Source organism: Furipterus horrens, unplaced genomic scaffold, assembly GCF_987537825.1.
Source record: "Furipterus horrens unplaced genomic scaffold, mFurHor1.1.pri manual_scaffold_7, whole genome shotgun sequence".
Taxonomy (NCBI): Eukaryota; Metazoa; Chordata; class Mammalia; order Chiroptera; family Furipteridae; genus Furipterus; species Furipterus horrens.
Genome location: NW_028327177.1, coordinates 86834214 through 86852529, shown reverse-complemented (window position 1 = coordinate 86852529; position 18316 = coordinate 86834214). Strand labels below are relative to the sequence as shown.

The 18316-nt window shown below is 40.0% G+C and overlaps 1 protein-coding gene and 1 pseudogene across 1 annotated transcript; both read left to right on the top strand.

Moving 5' to 3' along the window:
- Positions 1-714: 714 nt before the first annotated feature.
- On the top strand, positions 715-18193 carry CUNH3orf49 (chromosome unknown C3orf49 homolog). Its single transcript, XM_090284923.1, has 6 exons — positions 715-758; positions 3631-3687; positions 8901-9193; positions 12179-12300; positions 17432-17545; positions 17996-18193. The coding sequence occupies exons 1-6, from the start codon at positions 715-717 to the stop codon at positions 18191-18193; spliced, it is 828 nt and encodes a 275-aa protein (XP_090141049.1).
- On the top strand, positions 14351-16095 carry LOC150004747 (tRNA (uracil-5-)-methyltransferase homolog A pseudogene; annotated as a pseudogene).
- Positions 18194-18316: the final 123 nt, after the last annotated feature.

Genomic DNA, 18316 nt, shown 5'->3' with positions numbered 1-18316 from the left:
TCTCCACATGGCCCAGTTCCCACCCACCTCAGACCCTTTGCTCTGATAGTTTTTCATCTTTGAAATACTTCTACTGGATCTTACCATCATTTGTCTCCTTTTCAACATGAATGTCTCACTTCAAATATGAGCTCTTTAAAGAGATCATTCCTTTTAAAAAATATTTTTATTTATTGACTTTTGGGGGAGAGAGAGGGAGGGAGAGAAAGAGAGAGAGAAAACATCAGTTTGTTGCTCCATTTATTAATGCATTCATTAGTTCATTTTTGTATGTGCCCTGACTGGGAATCGAATCCACAACCTTGGCATATTGATTCAATGCTCTAACCAACTGAGCTACTCAGCCAGGGCCAAGAAATCATTCTCGATCACTTTGGCAGAAGCACCCACTTTCACTTGCTTTCTACCATGTTTTTCTAGTTTTCTCACAGCATTTTTTAAAAATCAGTGCCTAAAATGCTTTGTCCACTTGTTAACATGTTTGCTGTCTGTCGCCTCCACTAGAATGGAATTCCTGGGCAGGGATTCTAATTGTATTCTTCAGGGTTGAATCTCCATTGCATAGAACAAATATGTATTGACTGGCTCCATAAAGACCCCTATCAAATTCATTGAGACAGAAAGGCAGGATGGTGGTTTCGAGGCGGGGGTTGGAGCCAGGCAGGTGGAGAATAGCATGTTAGTTCAGTGGGTACAGAGTTTCAGTTTTGCAACATGAAAGAAGTTCAGATGAATGGTGGTGATGGTGGCACAACAATGTAAATAATTAATGACACTGAGCAGTACATTTAAAAACGGTTAAGATGGTAAATTAAAATTAAGTATATTTCATCTCAGTTAAGATTTTTTAAATAATTTTTAAATACCCTTAATAACTCTGCACTGCACAAGATCAAGACCAAGATCTTTCATTTGTTCTATAGGATTCAGCTGCTCTTCCCTATCTCTCCAGTTCATCACTTGCATTGGCTTCTTGCTGCAGCTACCCTGCCTGCAGGGTAACAGTGAGAAATTGTAACCTACCCCGACATTCTTTTGACATTGTTTCTGTAAGGCTGATTCTAATATGTGAGTTTGTAGATAAACAGCATGTTCATATAAGAATCCTAGGAACTAACTTCGAAAGATACAGGCTCTGATCATCAGGCATTCCAGTTCCAGGAGATTTGCTGACCTTCAACCATGGAGCCAGGAAGACGCACAATGGACCACCACTTGCCTTATTGAAATGGGCTGTGCTTATACCCACATAGAGAACTTTGCAACCACCTTCCTTGATCTCTTTGTTCTGTTCCCCTCTCCCTTCTTATAAAAACCAATGAGAGGTGAAGATGGGCTTTGAGACATGATCAGCATCTGCAAAAAAACTACTTTCTTTTACATCAGCACCTGCCTCTTGAGTACTGGCTTTCATAGCAGCAGGCAGCTAAACCCTAGTTTGATTACTTGATGGCCTTATACTCTCTAAGGCAACAGGCTCCTTTCACCTTGGGGCTTTGGTAGCTGCTAACTCATCTTCCTGGGACAGAAAGATTTTCACACGACTGATTCTTTCTCCTGGTCCAGCTCTCAGGCCCAATGACTTATCAGGCAGAACTACTTCAGCCTCTCCTACAGCGTATTTAGTTATATTAGTTCAGTGATACTGTGTGTTGTTCACTGTAGTTTCCTAGGTATCGAGAGTAGCACCAGCATCCTCTAGGCATTCAAATAGTTGCTGGGTAACAATGAATAAAACACCCCTAGAAGGTGGCATTTACTATTCCTATTTCACAGAGAAGAAAATGGAGGTCCAGAGAAGTTTTTTCACCTGCTCAAGGCCCCAAACCTTGTAAGGGGCAGAGCTAAAGCTTAAAAACAGATTTGGCTGAAATTAGTGTCCATTGATATCCTAGCTCTCCTCTCTGTCTTCTCCCATGTTCCACTCTTGCAAATCCCATCATCTGCTTTGGGACTCCTTGAATAATCCTTGCATCTTATCACAAAGGCCAAAGAAGCAAATGTTTCAGCCTCTTTCACACACACACACACACACACACACACTTGCACACTCATAGACATGTGCAAACATACACATGCACAAATAAAAATCAGCTCTCCTTTTCTACTACAGAATTAACCTCATTCAGAATTAAGAAAACTATTACAATAATTGAGTGAAAATAATTGGGCTGTCATTAAAGGAAAGGCTCATTCATTCATTTATTCATTCATGCACCTGTTATTTATTGTGCTCTGGGGTTTCCAATAAATGAGGCAAAACTGACCAAGTAGAACATGGCTAAAGCACATCAGGTGTGCTGTATTTCAATGCTTCTCAAAGGATCATCTGCATGCAGTCTCTCATGGGCACTGTTAGTATCCCTACTTTACAGATGAGAAAACAAGCAGATATGTTAAGTGAATTGATAAAGGCCACACAACTGAGCTGGAACAAGAACCCCAGGTATAACTCCCAAACCCACTTCCTTTACTCCTCAATGTTATGTATTTCATTCCTGAGCACTTTTAAGTTCCTTCCCCTAGTACTAAAACATACAAGGCCCTTGCTTGCTACTCAAAGTGTAGCATGTGGGTCAGCATCATCAGCAGCACCTGGGAGCTTGTTAGATGAGCAAATTATTGGATTCCACCCTGTATCTACTGCATTGAAATCTACACTTTAATAAGACCCCATGTAATTCGTGTGCACATGAAAGTTTGAGAAGCATGCTCCAGATTCATGATGAGTACAAATACAGAAAGCAGAATAATTTTTGTATCTCCCAACAATTTTCTAGGTTTTTTCTTCTTCGCATCCAGTTACCCTACTTCGGAGTGAAAAACTGAAGCGCCCGTGACAGTGATGAGAATAAATCCTAGTGTCTGCTGCCACCTTGTGGTTGGAAGTTTCAATCCAGCCAGAATTTGCTAGTTGGAAGGGCGGGGTAGACCAGGTGCTTAACTTTTTTCAGCCATGTGCTTTGAGAGACCACTGCCAAATTCTAAGGTATAATAAAGTAGTCCTTGGGGTGTAGTTTGAGAAGACCAGATAACTATTGGTCTTTTCGTGTATGTCGCTGGGACAAAATATCTTCAGCTCTAGTTGAGAGACCTAACAAAAACTGGTATCATTGGTATTGCTATAGGTTCTTTCCTCTTTGAAATTCGGCATACACAGCTGAAAATGATAATCAATTTTTGTGTTATTATTTTATTAACAATCCAAATGGTGGTGGTTAAATAGTCAGGTCAGCTTTTCTGCATTTTCCTTTCCCAGGAAGCTATTATTCATATTCCACAAAGTGAAAAGGAATTTCCCACTGCTCTGCTAAGTGCATCATTGGAACCTCTGCGAAGTGGCAAGCAAGGCCAGTTCCACAAATGATGTCTATAACACCTGGAAGGGAATAAAAATAAATTTCAAAAATCTCCTACATATTTTATGCCAAACAGCTCAGAGGTTAAAATTGCCTCAGTCACTGGATAATTTTGTTTCAAAGTTTGTGAGCTCAAGAATTGAAGAAATCCCAAACAACTACTACAGGTGTCATTGACAGCAATGGATAGCCCTCACCTCCATCAGCAAGAGCCCTTTAAGTTTGGTTATGGAAGAGTTAGCCAGTACCGAAGAGTTGGCCAGGACTGAAGAGTTGGGGAGCAACCCAGAAGGAAAAACGGCTCATTCAAAAAGAAGGGGATGGAAAGGTAGGAAATAGGGTCTTGCTTGCTTTCCCATTGCGTGAGGCTCTTTGTATTTTGCATTAAACAGTATTTACTGTGATATTAGAAAATGTAGCATCTCTTTTCAAGCATTACATTTGAAAATGAAGTGTTTTCATGAGGCCAGAAGCATTGAAGACTACACTTTTAAATTTTCATGAACAAAATAAAATTTGGAGAGATTTTTACTATTATGAAGAAATAGGAATTGAAGCACTACAAATGAATAAATTCACTACTAACCAAGAAATTGAAAAACTTAAGAAAGGTAGTATCCTTTGCATAACAGAAACAGCAGCAATTCCATTCCTAGGTCCTGAAGAAAAATCACTTTTGTTAAATGTTATAAACAGATTAGGAATGGGGGTGGGGGTTATGGGAGTGGGACATACATTCTAGATTCAGAGACTGTTTAGAGGTGCCCAAGATCACACAACTTGGAAGTGTTTTGCTGAGTTGAACTAAGGTCACTTAACACTAGCACCTGGGCTCTTAATGACATACTTCCCATGTACAATGACAGAGAATTTTGAACAGTGTTTTCCTGGAGCATGTGCTGCTGGTGGTACATGAGATATTTTAGGTAGTATATAAAGAACAGTTTTCATGGTTATGAATTTATTTACATCCACATTAGATATATAATTACATGTATTATACATGTAACATAATAAAAACCTGTGATTTCACCCAAAGAAATGAAGATTTATGTTCACACAAAAACCTATACACAAATGTTTATAGCAGCTTTATTTATAATAGCCCTGAATGGAGCACGACACAAATGTCTTCCAATGAGTGAATGGTTAGACAAAGTGTGATACATCCACATCATGGAGTGTTACTCAGCAATAAAAAGGAACAAATTATTGACATTCACCAATGTATATAAATCTCCAGAGAAATATTCTGAGTGAAAAATGTAAATCCCAAAAGGCTATGTACTGTATGATTCCATTTATATAACATTCTCTAAAAGATATAAATTATATACATGAAGGAAAGCTTAGTGGTTTCCATGGGTTAAAGAAAATGTGAGGTGATTGGGAAATGGGTGTGGCAATAACACACAAAGGATTCTGGTTGTAATAAACATGATCTGTTTCTTCATAGTATCAATCTCAATATCTTGGCCATTATAATGTGTTATAATTTTGCAAGAGGTTACCAAGGGGAAAAATGGGTAAAGGGTTCACAAAGAATTTCTTTAAAAAAATAGGCTTAACATATTACTTCTTTTTTTAAATCTTTTTTATTGTTATTATATTACAGTTGTCCCAATTTCTCCCCCTATGCCCTCCTCCACTCATCCCATCCTCCACTCCCACAGACAATCCCCACATTGTTTTCTGTGTCCGTGGTTCATTTATACATGTTCTTTGTCTAGTTCTTTTCCCTTCTTTCCACCATTATCCCCCTCCCCTCTGGCTGTTGTCTGTTCCATTTTTTTCATGCCTGTGGTTCTATTTTGTTCATTAATTTATTTTGTTCATTTGATTCCTCTTATAGGTGAGATCATATGGTATTTGTCTTTCATCAACTGGCTTATTTCGCTTAGCCTATTATTCTCCAGTTCCATCCATGCTGTCACAAAAAGGTAGAAGTTCCTTCTTTCTTTCTGCTGCATAGTATTCCATTGTGCAAATGTACCAGCGTTTTTTGATCCACTTATCTACTGATGGACACTTAAACTGTTTCCAGCACTTGGCTATTGCAAATAGTGCTGCTATGAACATAGAGGTGCATAGGTTCTTTTGAATTGGTGATACAGGATTCTTAGGGTATATTCCCAGCAGTGGAATTGCTGACTCAAAAGATAGTTCCAGTTTTAGTTTTTTTTGAGGAATGTCCATACTGCTTTCCACAGTGGCCACACCAGTCTGCATTCCCACCAACAGTGCACTAAGGTTCCCTGTTCTCCGCATCATCACCAGCACTTGTTGTTTATTGATTTGTTTATGATGGCCTTTCTGACAGATGTGAGGTGCTATCTCATTATGGTTTTAATTTTCATCTCTGATAGCTGATCATGTTGAGCATCTTTCCATATGTCTATGGTTCATCTGTATATCCTCCTTGGAGAAATATATCTAAGGTCCTTTGGCCCATTTTTTAAATTGGGTTCTTTGTCTTCCTATTGTTGAACAATCTATAGATTCAATGCAATTCCTATTGAAATACCAACAGTATATTTCACAGATCTAGAACAAATACTTCAAAAATTTATATAGAACCGAAAATGACACTAAATAGCCTCAGCAATATTGAGAAAGAAGAACAAAGTAGGAGGGATCACAATACCCGATATCAAACTATACTACAGGGCCACCGTAATCAAAACAGTCTGGTATTGGCATAAGAACAGACGCATAGATCAATGGAACAGAATAGAGAGCCCAGAAAAAAACCCAAGTCTTTATGGCCAATTAATATTTGACAAACGTGGCATGAACATACAGTGGAGTAAGGATAGCCTCTTCAATAAATGGTGTTGGGGGAACTGGACTGTTACATGCAAAAAAAATGAAACTAGACCACCGACTTACATCATTCACCATAATAAACTCAAAAATGGATGAAAGACATAAATAAAATCGTGACACCATAAAAGTCCTAGAGGAAAACATAGGCAGTAAAATTTCAGATATCCCACACAGCAATATTGTTGTTAATATATCTCCTAAGGCAAGGGAAATAAAGGAAAAAATAAATGGAACAACATCAAGTTAAAAAGCTTCTGCATGGCTAAACCATCATCAAAATGAAAAGGGAACCGACCTTATAGGAAAATATATTTGCCAATCATACCTCAGACAAGGGTTTGATCTCCAGTTCCATCCAAGCTGTCGCAAAAAGTAGAAGTTCCTTCTTTCTTTCTGCTGCATAGTATTACATTGTGTAAATGTACCAGCGTTTTTTGATCTACTTATCTACTGATGGATGCTTAGGCTATTTCCAGCACTTGACTATTGCAATTAGCGCTGGTGCAAAAGTAATGTCCGACTTTTTAAAAAGCAAGTTTTTGATAGTATTTATTAAATCTGTGCCTCTTCTTATAAGTTTTTATGTCACAATGAGTAATTTTTACCTTATTTTTTTCAGATTATCGAAGTATTGTTCATAATTGTTCACAATATTCGCACCCATGTTTGTCCCATCTAAAGACCACATTAGAAATGTTTTACTCTATGAGTTTCATAAAGGTGCCAATGCAAGTACAGCAGCAAAGTCTATTCAGAGCGCTTATGTAGATGATGCAGTGACTGAAAGAAGTTGCAGGAGGTGGTTTTCCCATTTCCGAAGTGGGGTTTCAAGTTTGAAAAATGAGCCAAAGGAGAGTCATCAAAAAAAAACAAAAAAACAAAAAACAGCTTGATTCCAAAGTGTTGGAAGCTGTCGTCACAGAAAAACCCATCATTACCTCTAGGAAACTTTCAGAACAATTTAATGTAGCCCATACAACCGTGCTACACCAACTGAAAAGGATCGGAAATGTTTTGGTAGTTGGAAAATGGGTCCCACATGAACTATCTCCAGAGAATCTGCAACAGCGTGTTGCTTGTTGTGAATCATTGCTCTCATGACAACTTCAGGTACCATTTTTAGGTAGGCTTGTTACAGGGGCTGAGAAGTGGATCCTTTATCATAATGTTAAATGCCACTGATCGTGGCTCAGTTGAGGAGGAAGAAGAGTTCAACAACCAAGAGGAGGACTTCATCCAAAGAAGATCAGGTTGAGTGTATGGTGGGATATGGAAGGAATTTTCCATTACGAAGTGTTAGACAACAATCAAACAATTACTGCTAATCTTTACTGTGAACAACTTCATTGTTTGAAAGCAGCTTTGAACCTTAGTCAACAGAAAGGGTGTCATCTTCCATCACAATAATGTTCATCCTCACACAGCTTGACTCACCAAAAATTTCTTGAAAGTGCTTGGTTGGGAAATATTCCTGACCTTGCTACTTCTGATTATCACTTGTTTCAAGGACTACAGAACCATTTTGATGGTCTTAGGTAGACATCAAGAGAAGAGGTTGAAAATGAGTTGGGTTCATATTTTGCTTCAAAACCTAAAGAATTTTACAAATGTGGCATTTGTAAGCTACTTGACAGATGGAATGAAGTTCTAGAAAGCAAAGAAGGTTATATTAATGAAAAAATATTTTCATAATCATGGGCTTTTTCATTTTTAAAATAGACCTTGAAATCAGACATTATTTTTGCACCAACCTTATATATGAAGAACTTAACATATTGTTTCTTACAACTATATGTGAAGCTACAATTAAAATGAAAACTTTAATTTTTTAAAGTCCCTGGGATTTTATGTATATTATTGCTTTGAATGAGGCTAACAAAAAAAATGTTAGCTGAGGAAAAATATTAGGTAATTCCTGGTCTCATGGAATGGGTGATATTCACTCTAGCACAGAGGATAACAATACAAATCTTGGGATCAGATTGTCTGGGAATGAGTTATTTAATCTTTCTAAGTTTTAATGTCCTCATTTGTAAAAGGTAGGTGACCATATGAGGGTTAAATTATGTAATACACGTTTAAAAAAGCAGAGTGCTTAGTACTTAGAAAACTTTTGAGAAATTTTATCTATTTTTATTTCTAAAATATGCCCAAATGATGAAGATGGTATATGATTGTTTAGAATTTTGGAACTATGTGTTTAGAATTATTCTAAATGAATTTTCTCTATAAATGCAGCATTTATGGGAACTGGGAGACTATATTCTTTACTGACTTCCCTACCAGAGTCTTTCATTTCTCACTACTGCAGCCTTAGTTTTTGCTGGATTTGGTGATTCTATCTCAAACCATCATTGATATAAGATTGCCGATTTGTCAGTATGAGGTAATATATTCTAACAGTCACAAACAAGGATTTAAATCTGCATTTGTGCTTGGTCAGTTAATTTTAGCTCTCTCTGTCTCAGTTTATTCATTATTAAAGTTAAGATAATAATATAACCTGCCTGCTATGAGAATTAAATCAGATAGTGGCCAGAATGCACTTACTACAGTTTGGTGACAAGAGACCAAGTAGTTGCTTTGGTGTTTTCTGTGACTTGATTCTCAGGAGTATATAACTTGTTCACATTTGCTGCTTGCATTTTAATGCTTTCAAACATTTGTTTTTAATGTTTCAATTTTCTTAATACAAATTATTTTTATTTTGTTTAGATGTCACAGAGCTGTGTCTACCAACTTAGTAAAACAAAATGTATTGGTCACCAAAGAGGAATCATCTAGTAGTAGCGACATGGAATTTCATGAAAGCCAGCAAAGTCAGAAAAAAAATTTGATCAAGAAAGTGAAGACTTTTGTCAGCAGGATGTTATCATACAAGTACAGATGCAAGCCCACAAGTGTCAGTGGAGAGGGTACCATGCAGAGCCTTCTTCCTAGAGTTGTCAAGGAGCTTCCATCACCAAGGTTATTCACCACACCAAGAATGAGAAAGCTGTCACAGAATGGTAATCACAGGCAAGATATGGTTAAGGGTTGAGGCCGTTAAGAGCAATGAAATTAGGATGGATTTTCTTGCTACCCAATGTAGGGCATCACCTGGGAGCTTGTCTGAAATGCAGGCTCCCAGGCACCACCCAGGTCTACCAAGTCAACATCTGCATTTTAGAAAGATCCCCAGGTAACTTGTACGTACATACATTTTTTAAAGTTCTGAATTAGATTACCTTTGAGGTACCTCCCAGTCCAATTGATCAGTGGTTTAATCAGTTTAAAGCTCCTTTTATTTAGAGATAAATGCATACATAGACATATGTACATGTGTATGCACATATACGTACACATATATTAGGGAATCCAACTAAAGTGGGATGATTAATTCCAACAGTAAGCAGTATGGTGAAAATTCTATGAATAAAATTTATGATTGGTAAGTCATAAAGGACATTTTATTCTACTGTATCTACTTCCTATGTACTTTATGGAAGAATCGATATCTGAAGAAAAACATTGTCTTTTTTGCATGGTAATACTGCTATTTTAGGGGGTCCTATGAGTGATAACTAACAATACTACTAATATTTGCATTCTTTTCTGTAGCTTTTAAAAATTAATAGATCTTATTTTTAGAGCAGTTGTTAGATTTACTGGAAAAATTGAGCAGAAAATACAGTTAGTTCCCATATAGTTCCTCTCCTCACTCCACCCTCACAATTAATGAGCCAATATCGATCCATTATTATCATTAACAAAAGTCCATGGTTTACATTTGGGTTTAGTCTATGCCCTGCACAGTTCTATGGGTTTGAAAAGCTCATCGGGTTCAGTCTATGCCCTGCACAGTTCTATGGGTTTGAAAAATTCATCATGTTGTGTCATGTATCCATCATTACAGCTTCATATACAATATCTTCACTGCCCTGAAGAGCCTCTGTAGCTTTTTAATATCCTTCACAGCACAGCATCAAGGAACATATACAGCTCTTCTGTATTTGCAGGGATGCCACACCTAATTTCACATTTCACACAGTGATAAGGCTGAAAAACTGGTGGGTACTTTTTCCAGAAAAAAAATAAATGAAAAACTGATGGCTTCAATTTCGCTGATTGCTTTTTCCAGAAGAGTTTGCTTGACAGGACAATTACTGTCCAAGCATCCAAGCATCTAGCAATTACCTGGTATGGAGTGACCTATTTATTTGTTGAAAGTAACATAAAGGACATGTTTCTATATTGATGGAGCAGGAGTTGGAGAGTCTGGCAGGAAACAGAAGACCCTATTCCTTTTCCTCATTTGTGTGCATTGGCTTATTTTTGTTTCAGTCGGAGTAACAAACCTCTACATTAAAATTTCTCCAGAAAATCTGCTTGTCCTTCAGGCTGCAGCTCAAGTATTACAGTCCTGTCTCAGCTATGGCCCAAACACCATTGATCTTCCCTGATGACCCTCACAACAGTTTTCAACAAGTATTTGCTAAATACATATTACATGTCAGCCACACTGGGGGAAAAGAGAAGATAGAACAGACATGGTTCCTGCCTCCATGGAGTTATAGCACAGAGGGACATTCTAACATGATATGCACAGTTACATTTGATGCCAAGGAGAACTCAGGGTGCTGTGAAAACATGTCATGCATGCTGCTCTAGGGGAGGAGGCTCTAGAAAGGTCTTCTCAAGGAAGGGACAACTCAGTGGAGATCCGAAGGATACCTTCAGTCAAATTAGGAAAGAATAAGGAGGACCGTGTCCCAGGGAGAGGGAGAGCATGTTTAGTCCCTATATTAAGAGAGCACCAGACATAATTAAGAAATGAAAGTAATCCAGCCAGGATTGGAGGGGACAAGGGTATTTTAAGCCCAGTTAATAATTTTTTTATATGCCCTAAGGATGATAAGAAATGATTAAATACTTGCAAGATGGGGACTTATATAATCTGATTTGTGTCTTTAAAAGATAGTTCAGTCTGCAGAGAGGAGACTGGATTGGAGGAGGGCAGGAGCAAATGCAGGGAGAGCAATAGACAGATTCTTACATTCATTCAGGTAAGGGATGACATTAGCATGGGCTGGTCATGGCAGTGGGCATAGAGGAGCTGGACAGTGGTGAGTGGGGGAGAGGGAAGAGTCTCCGCTCTGACCACCTGCTTTGAGAGTAGAGCCCCCATTCACCAAGATTAGGTGCCATGGCTCTCAGAGAGTCCTTATCAACAGACCTCAAGCAGGACAACATATCTTTAGATGCTGCACACAGAAAATGGCTGAAACATGGAGCAAACTACAAGTACATTTTCCCACTGCCCCCATCAATCTCTTTAACTATATCAAGGAAAAAAAGTCTTATTTCTTGCCTTTTCCTCTATTTTAAGTAAAAAGTGGAGTGACTTCTGCAGCCAGTAAGATGCTTTTGTTTTTACCATATTAATTTTAATGCTTATTTATGATACTGGTTTTTGATTTATGGTAGCGTTTTAAATTTTTCTTTAGAAATACATTTATTAAGAAGTGAGTTGATATAAAAAATATTAAAGAGTTCACATGGCTCCTGGATTATGGGAAAAACTGTTAGGATGTCATGCCAATGCCTGAGCCTTGAGCCACATTGATGACAGGTAAATTTAAACTCTGCTTCAACCTTCAGCAAATATCCAAGGGTTCTTCGTACACTTTAGAGGTTACTTTTTCCTATTTCACAACAGTTAAACGGAAAAGCAACAGAGGGCAAACTGAAGTCTGCAAGGTAGAGAGGTGACCACCTATCCACCTTGTTAAGACCAGGAAGTGACCACTGAGATCACAACCCCAAGAAAAGGCAAGTGTGTGCAAGAGAAAGTGTAAGATACAGAAAAGCAAATCCATGTGTAATTTTAACCTTAAGGAAAAAACTACTGAGGCAGCATAAGATGCTGTCATTTTCAGAATACTTTCTAATAGGAAGAATATGTTTATCACTGTGATCATTACAAGTTCTTCCCCCACCTCCTTCCCTCTAAGCAACTATACAACTTGATGTAGAAGCAGAGACAGAGGAGATAGCCCAAGGAAATACAGTTCTCCAGGCCAGGAGAACCACCAAACGGTTATCTGTGACATCCCTTCCTTCAGGACTGCAGAAGGTATTGTAAAATACTGAAACAAACTGGCCTCTGAAGGCTTAACATATAGTTAATGTTTAGGATGTTGTAAATGCCAGGTTGTATTTATCTGTAGGTATGTAAATTTGAGCCTAAATTTCTCAGACTGAACTATTATTATTTTAAATATAACAAACTTTTACATAAAGCTTGACTATATTCTAGGCTCTATTCTAAGTGCTTTAAAAATATCAACTTATTGGCCCAGAATGGGTGGTTAAACTGTTGGAGCATTGTCCCATACACCAACAGGCTGCAGGTTTAATTCCCAGTCAGGGCACATACCTAGGTTGAAGGGTCAATGCCCAGTTGGGGCATGTACGGGAGACAACTAATCAATGTTTCTCTCTCTCTCCCTTCCTCCCTCTCTAAAATCAATAAAAACAATCAACTTATCAGATAATTATTACAACAGTTCTATAAGGTACGGCAACGTTATCCTTACTTTAGAGATGGCATAGAGGTTAAATAATTTGCCCAGATGAGTGGCAGTCTGGCTTCTAACCCAGGAAGAGCTGGCTCTAGAGTCCTTGCTCTTTAATTACTATGCTAAGTACAAATTGTACCATCCAATATGGTAGTCAATAGCTACATGTGACTAGTTGTTAATTAAAATTAAATTAAATTAAAAATTCAGTATTTTTTTTTATTGCACTAGCTACATTTCAAGTACTCAATAACCACATGTGGCTAGTGGCAGCACAGATAAAGAACATATTCATTTTCACAGAAAGTTCAATTAAAAAGCACTACTCTAAAGTATCACTGCCAGAGTGTACAATATTAGTTTTGAATCTTGCCTCTTTCATGCAAGGTTTATATTTATTGTATTCCTGTTATGTGCCGGGGAATTACCAGGTCTCAGGCTACAAAGGTGATCCTATGAAATGGTCCTGTTTGGTAGGATTTATAGTTTAATAAAAGAAATAGACATTAAACCATGCCACTGCACAGTAGTGGGATAAGAATAATCATTTGACTAAATGGTGCTGAGATAGGTGGCTCTGGGGGAAAAGATGAAATTTGATCCCTATGTCACACCATATACAAAGCTGAGTTTCTGCTGGGTTATAGATCTCTATGGAAAACGTAAAACCTTACAAGTTTTTAAGGACAATAAGAATATCTTCATGATTGCAGTATAGAGAAAGTTCTTAGAATACATCACTGACCATAAAAGAAAAGATGGACATGCAACTGAATGAAGGACCAGCTGCCTGCTGCAATGAAAGCCCAACACATGAGATAGGTGCTGGTGAGAAAGGAAAGTAGTTTATCAGATACCAGCAACCTGGAAGATGGTGGACTCTTATCCTAAAGCCTGTCTTGCCATCTCTGGTCAAGCCAGTGATTCTATGGGAACTGGTGGGAATTTTGGAGGGGGAAACTTCCCGAGGGGAGTGAGGACATGTGAGTGCTGGTGAGAGAGGAAAGCTGGAGTAAGGGAAGGAGCTGTGGACATGTGAATTCATGGTCAACATCTCTGAGTTGGCCATCTGGGTTTTTGTCAGTTGAATTCCTGAGCCAGGACCTTGAGGTCAGGCTGCTCCTTAGGTTCACATATGAACTGTCACTGCTGAACTGCAAAGTGTACTTAAAAAAGAAACTTAGGACACCCAAGCTCTAGTTTTGAGAGGAAAACTAGAATAATGAGCTGGGCTTAATACTTGCTAAGATTAATATGGATAGATTTATATAAATATAGTGTATTCATTCCCCATTACAGGTACATTTGGCTATATGAAAATTAAAAATTCTCTTCATAAAAAATATTAAATCAGGTGCCACCTCGTCTGCATGCAGTAGCTGAGGGGACAGCAGTGGGGAGGTTAACGGCTGACACGGACCCCTGGCTGGCAGGTGGTGCACCCCATATCCAAAACCTGGACTTGAACATGAAGGGTTCAAGTCTCCCCACCACAACCACACACCACCACCTCTTGGGTCACCAAACCCATGCTCTGCACACCTCTGGTGCACCAGGCCCAGGGTGAGGTGGTGGAGGCCCTCAATCCAGGCAACTGACTGGATAATGAATGACAAGCTCGACAATGAATGCCAGGGGACAATGAAGGGCTGTGGCCAGGACAGAAGTAGTGCCCTGGGCATCTCGGCAGTCCCAGCACCCCCATGAGGGGAAAGAGGAGGAAGAGGAGACTGGTGTGGCTGCAGTGAGGACCTTACCTGGGCTCTAAAGCTACATCAGGGACTTGTTCACTTGGGAGATCTTCAAGTTGGAGCTTCAGAACATGACTCACGTGCCAGCTTCAGTGATGTCTGGCACTTTCTGGGCCACTTTGGCCTGCACTCCATAAGAACAAACTCTTTGGACAACCTTCTGCTCCTTTGTGACATCCCACAGCACTGCTGAGTGGGAGAAGACCTTGTGTGTGCTGCACGGTGTCCTCTGTAAGAACCACCCTCTCAGCATATACCTGGTGAGACCCAAGGCTGAACCCATGGCCAGGAAGAGGCTGCATGAGGATGCATGGCAGAGGCAGTGACTGACCCCTCTTTGGATTTTACCAAAGAGCAGGTTGGTCAGAAGTGGCTGGAATGTGAACAGAAGCTCGCCAAGGTAGTTGGGAACACCAACCATGCCCTGCTGCCCTGCTACTCTCCCAGAGGCACAAGCACAGCAAAGCCTGTTGTTCACTGAAGAGTTTCTGATGGGCATCAGGGTGAATGAGGACAACACTGTTAGCTGTGGCCAGGAAAGTACAAAGGCATGAACTGTAGTGGCCCCCTTTGACACCATGCACATCAGTGAGGCCATCAGGCAGGTAGTAAAGGCCTTCCAGGAGTACACCCAGCCTACTGGGTACTCAGCATACTACCCAGAGACTTACACAGACCACTGGAAGCAGCTGACCATGTGTACCAGCTGCCCAGGCCAAGCCATGGCAATTGACCACTTCCACCCTCAAAAACTGAGCCCTGAGGAGCTGGCAGGGCCAAAGGCCTCCTTGGGGCAGTGCTTCATAGTAGGGCCAGGCAAGGCCAGAAGGGTGACCTGTCTCTACTTCATGAAGGAGGGACTGCAAAGGACTCCCAGCCAACACGGCCTGCCCTTGGAGTACGTGGCTGGGGACCAGTACATCCACAATGACCTGCTAGGGTTGATCTTCCAGACAGATCTTCCCTCACACCTTCCAGGTGAACAGCCTGACTGCTGAGGTGCTCTACACAGTCAGCAGGACTGACCCAGCTGAACACGAGGAGCACAGTGCTGCATGTGTCTGAGGCACTGGCACCATTAGTCTGGCCCTGGCCTGGATGGTAGAGAGAGTCATGGGGCTGTGCCAGGAGGCTGTGCTGGTTGCCTGGGTGAACACCCATAGTGAGTTGAGCAGTGCCGAGTTCCACTGCTGGAGGGTGGAGGACCTGGTGCATGCCCAGGTGAGCACATCGGCCTCCTAACATCTTTTTGCCATCCTGTACCCACCTCGTACCTGCCAGCATCCCAGAGTGATCCGGGCCATCCGCAGAGCTTAGAACCTCAGGTGGCTCCAGTATGTCTCCAGCAACCACAGGGTGTCCATGGGCAACTTTGTAGATCTCTTCAGAACTCTAATCAGTGAAGGGCATCCTCTTCTGGCCAGTCAGTGGCTGTGGATCTGTTCCCACAGACTCCACATTACAAGATGCTTATCTTGTTTTAGAGGGTGGAGCACCCCAATGGCACAGAGACCCTGAAGCCCCAGGACCTTCCAACCCAGAACTCACGAGGGCCCTGATTATACCCAGCAGGAACCTGGGTCCTCTCCTCCTTCCTAGGCCCTGGAGCAGTGGAAACCAGCCTGTACAGGGGCAGAAACCAAGTGGCTCCTCAAGTCCTTGCCTCACCCCAAAACTCTGAGGCAGTAGCCAACAGGGCACAAGACCCTGTCTAGAGCCAGCCTGTCCCCATGGGCTGTAGGCTCCTGCTCCCTGTGCACACACACCCATTCTTTTTGGACCAGTTGGGCTACAAGGGCCCAAATAAACAACTGCTGAACAAAAAGCAGAATAAAAATTTATTTAAAAAAATTAAATAAAATGTTCTTTACTGGCTATAGAAGGGTTTTTGTTTAGCTCTCAGAATACGCTCAAAAAAGTATTTAAATTAATTGCCCACATTTAAAAATTACAATATTTCAAGTAAAAGTCTGGATTTTCAGCTTTCTTTTGAAAAACAGGGAGATATGTAAACTCTAGGCCCTCAGTTCCTCATGGCAGCAGCAGGAGCTGTGCAGAGGCTATCCCCTTTACTTGAGGCACATTCTCTCCAGTCACATCAACTCCAACTGGTCCTGTTTTACAAAACCTGCCTGGCCCTTCTAGGCATTTGACTTTATATTAGTGGTACTGAACAACTCAGAAATAACTTAGTAATTACCTAGGGTCATAAGTACTTAATTTGTAAACTCCCTCATCAGGCAAAGGCTAGGACTCAGATGTGGTCTCATATCCTACTTTATGTAAATCTCACAATTGTCCTAATGCTGTTTATTAAGCAGAAGGGGAAGAGTGAACCCAATAACACCAAAAAGGGCATAGTAACCAGGAGCCATGACGTAGGAATGATTTCTAACAACAACACTATTAGAACAGGTACTTGTAACCAGCACACCAGGGATGAGAGGAAAAATATCAGGCATGTGGTGAAAAGAACGCAGAACTCTTTTTAAAAGCTTGGATATATGTCTTTCATTAATATAAGGAAACCTACAGAAAAAAAAAAAAATGGCCAAATTAACAACTGGATCCAGTGATAATGAGCTTTCTGGGGCACTGGTCCACAACAGCTCCACACTCACTGTGCTCAGCAGCTGCACAGGCAATTTCTTCCTCCACTTACGAATGACCTACTTTTTCCCTGACACTGTATATTCTTTCAGAACCAGACAATCTCATTTCTCTGCACCCTATAGATCTCTTTAAAGAGAGCTCTGAGCAAAGAGATACATGGGATGTTGAGAATAATATGAATACAGTCACCAATTCAACACTGTTATGTGGCAAATGTTCAGTTTATAAGAGACTATCCCAAGGGTGAGAATTCTTATTTAAGCACTGTCACAAAAATAATGCTGGCACTTCCTAATCTGATGTTTTTGAATTTTTATGATAGGTTCCATATTCCTCAAAAAAACCCCCACACTTTCCAGCACTTAAAAAGATGCATTATGGCACAGAAAATATCCTCCAAAAATCAGATTTGACCATAGGAAAGCTTCAAATGCAGGTCATGGACAAAAGTTTTTATAATACTTCTGTGTTTCAGAAGCATCAGAAGGTCAGGTTTAACTCAATGCAGAGCCCTGCTGAACAGCATGAATGTGGGACAAAAATTAATGATTACCATTAAGAAATAATGATAGTGGTGGGCATTTTAAAAGTGGCTGAAGGATTGCTAGGGGGACCTAGAACGATGATATGTGCCTAATAAATATTCAGTGAATTCAATTAAAATAAAGGCATGCACATAGGCTCCTTTTGAGAAAAAATAAGATTGTCTTTACCACAAGGTGGTAAATATGTTTTTAAGCTGTTTGCTATGACTTGAATTAGAATAATGCTTTGAGAGTTACAAAATGTTCAATTCCTAAACTCATCGCTCAGGAAAAACTATCCCTCAGATTTTGACAAGATTTTCCAACACATGGCTTCATTCCTTTGTACCTACCCATCATAGGTGGATGACCTCATAAAAACAGTGACTGATAAGTCCATGAAGTTACTGGCCCAAAGACACGCTGAGTTTCAACAGTGTGAGTTTCTAGGGGACGAAATTCTTCAATCTTCTAAGCAGTTCCAGAGGATTTCCAAGAGAACCATGAGGAAGTATAAATTGAAAAATGTGTGTTTCCCATGTACCTGCTGCTGTTTCTGATTTCGTTCCTGATTGCATAAGTTATCTTCATAGGGATTCTTACCTTTTGGTACATAATCCTGAGTAAATTTCTCTAGTAAATTAATCAATGGGGGAAGGGGCATTTTAAAGAATATTCTGCCC

Coding starts and splice junctions, on each gene's coding strand:
- CUNH3orf49 (XM_090284923.1), top strand. CDS start 715: ATGAAAGAAGTTCAGATGAATGGTGGTGATGGTGGCACAACAAT. Junction 759..3,630: donor GGTGATGGTGGCACAACAAT/GTAAATAATTAA, acceptor CCAGGACTGAAG/AGTTGGGGAGCAACCCAGAA. Junction 3,688..8,900: donor AAAAAGAAGGGGATGGAAAG/GTAGGAAATAGG, acceptor TATTTTGTTTAG/ATGTCACAGAGCTGTGTCTA.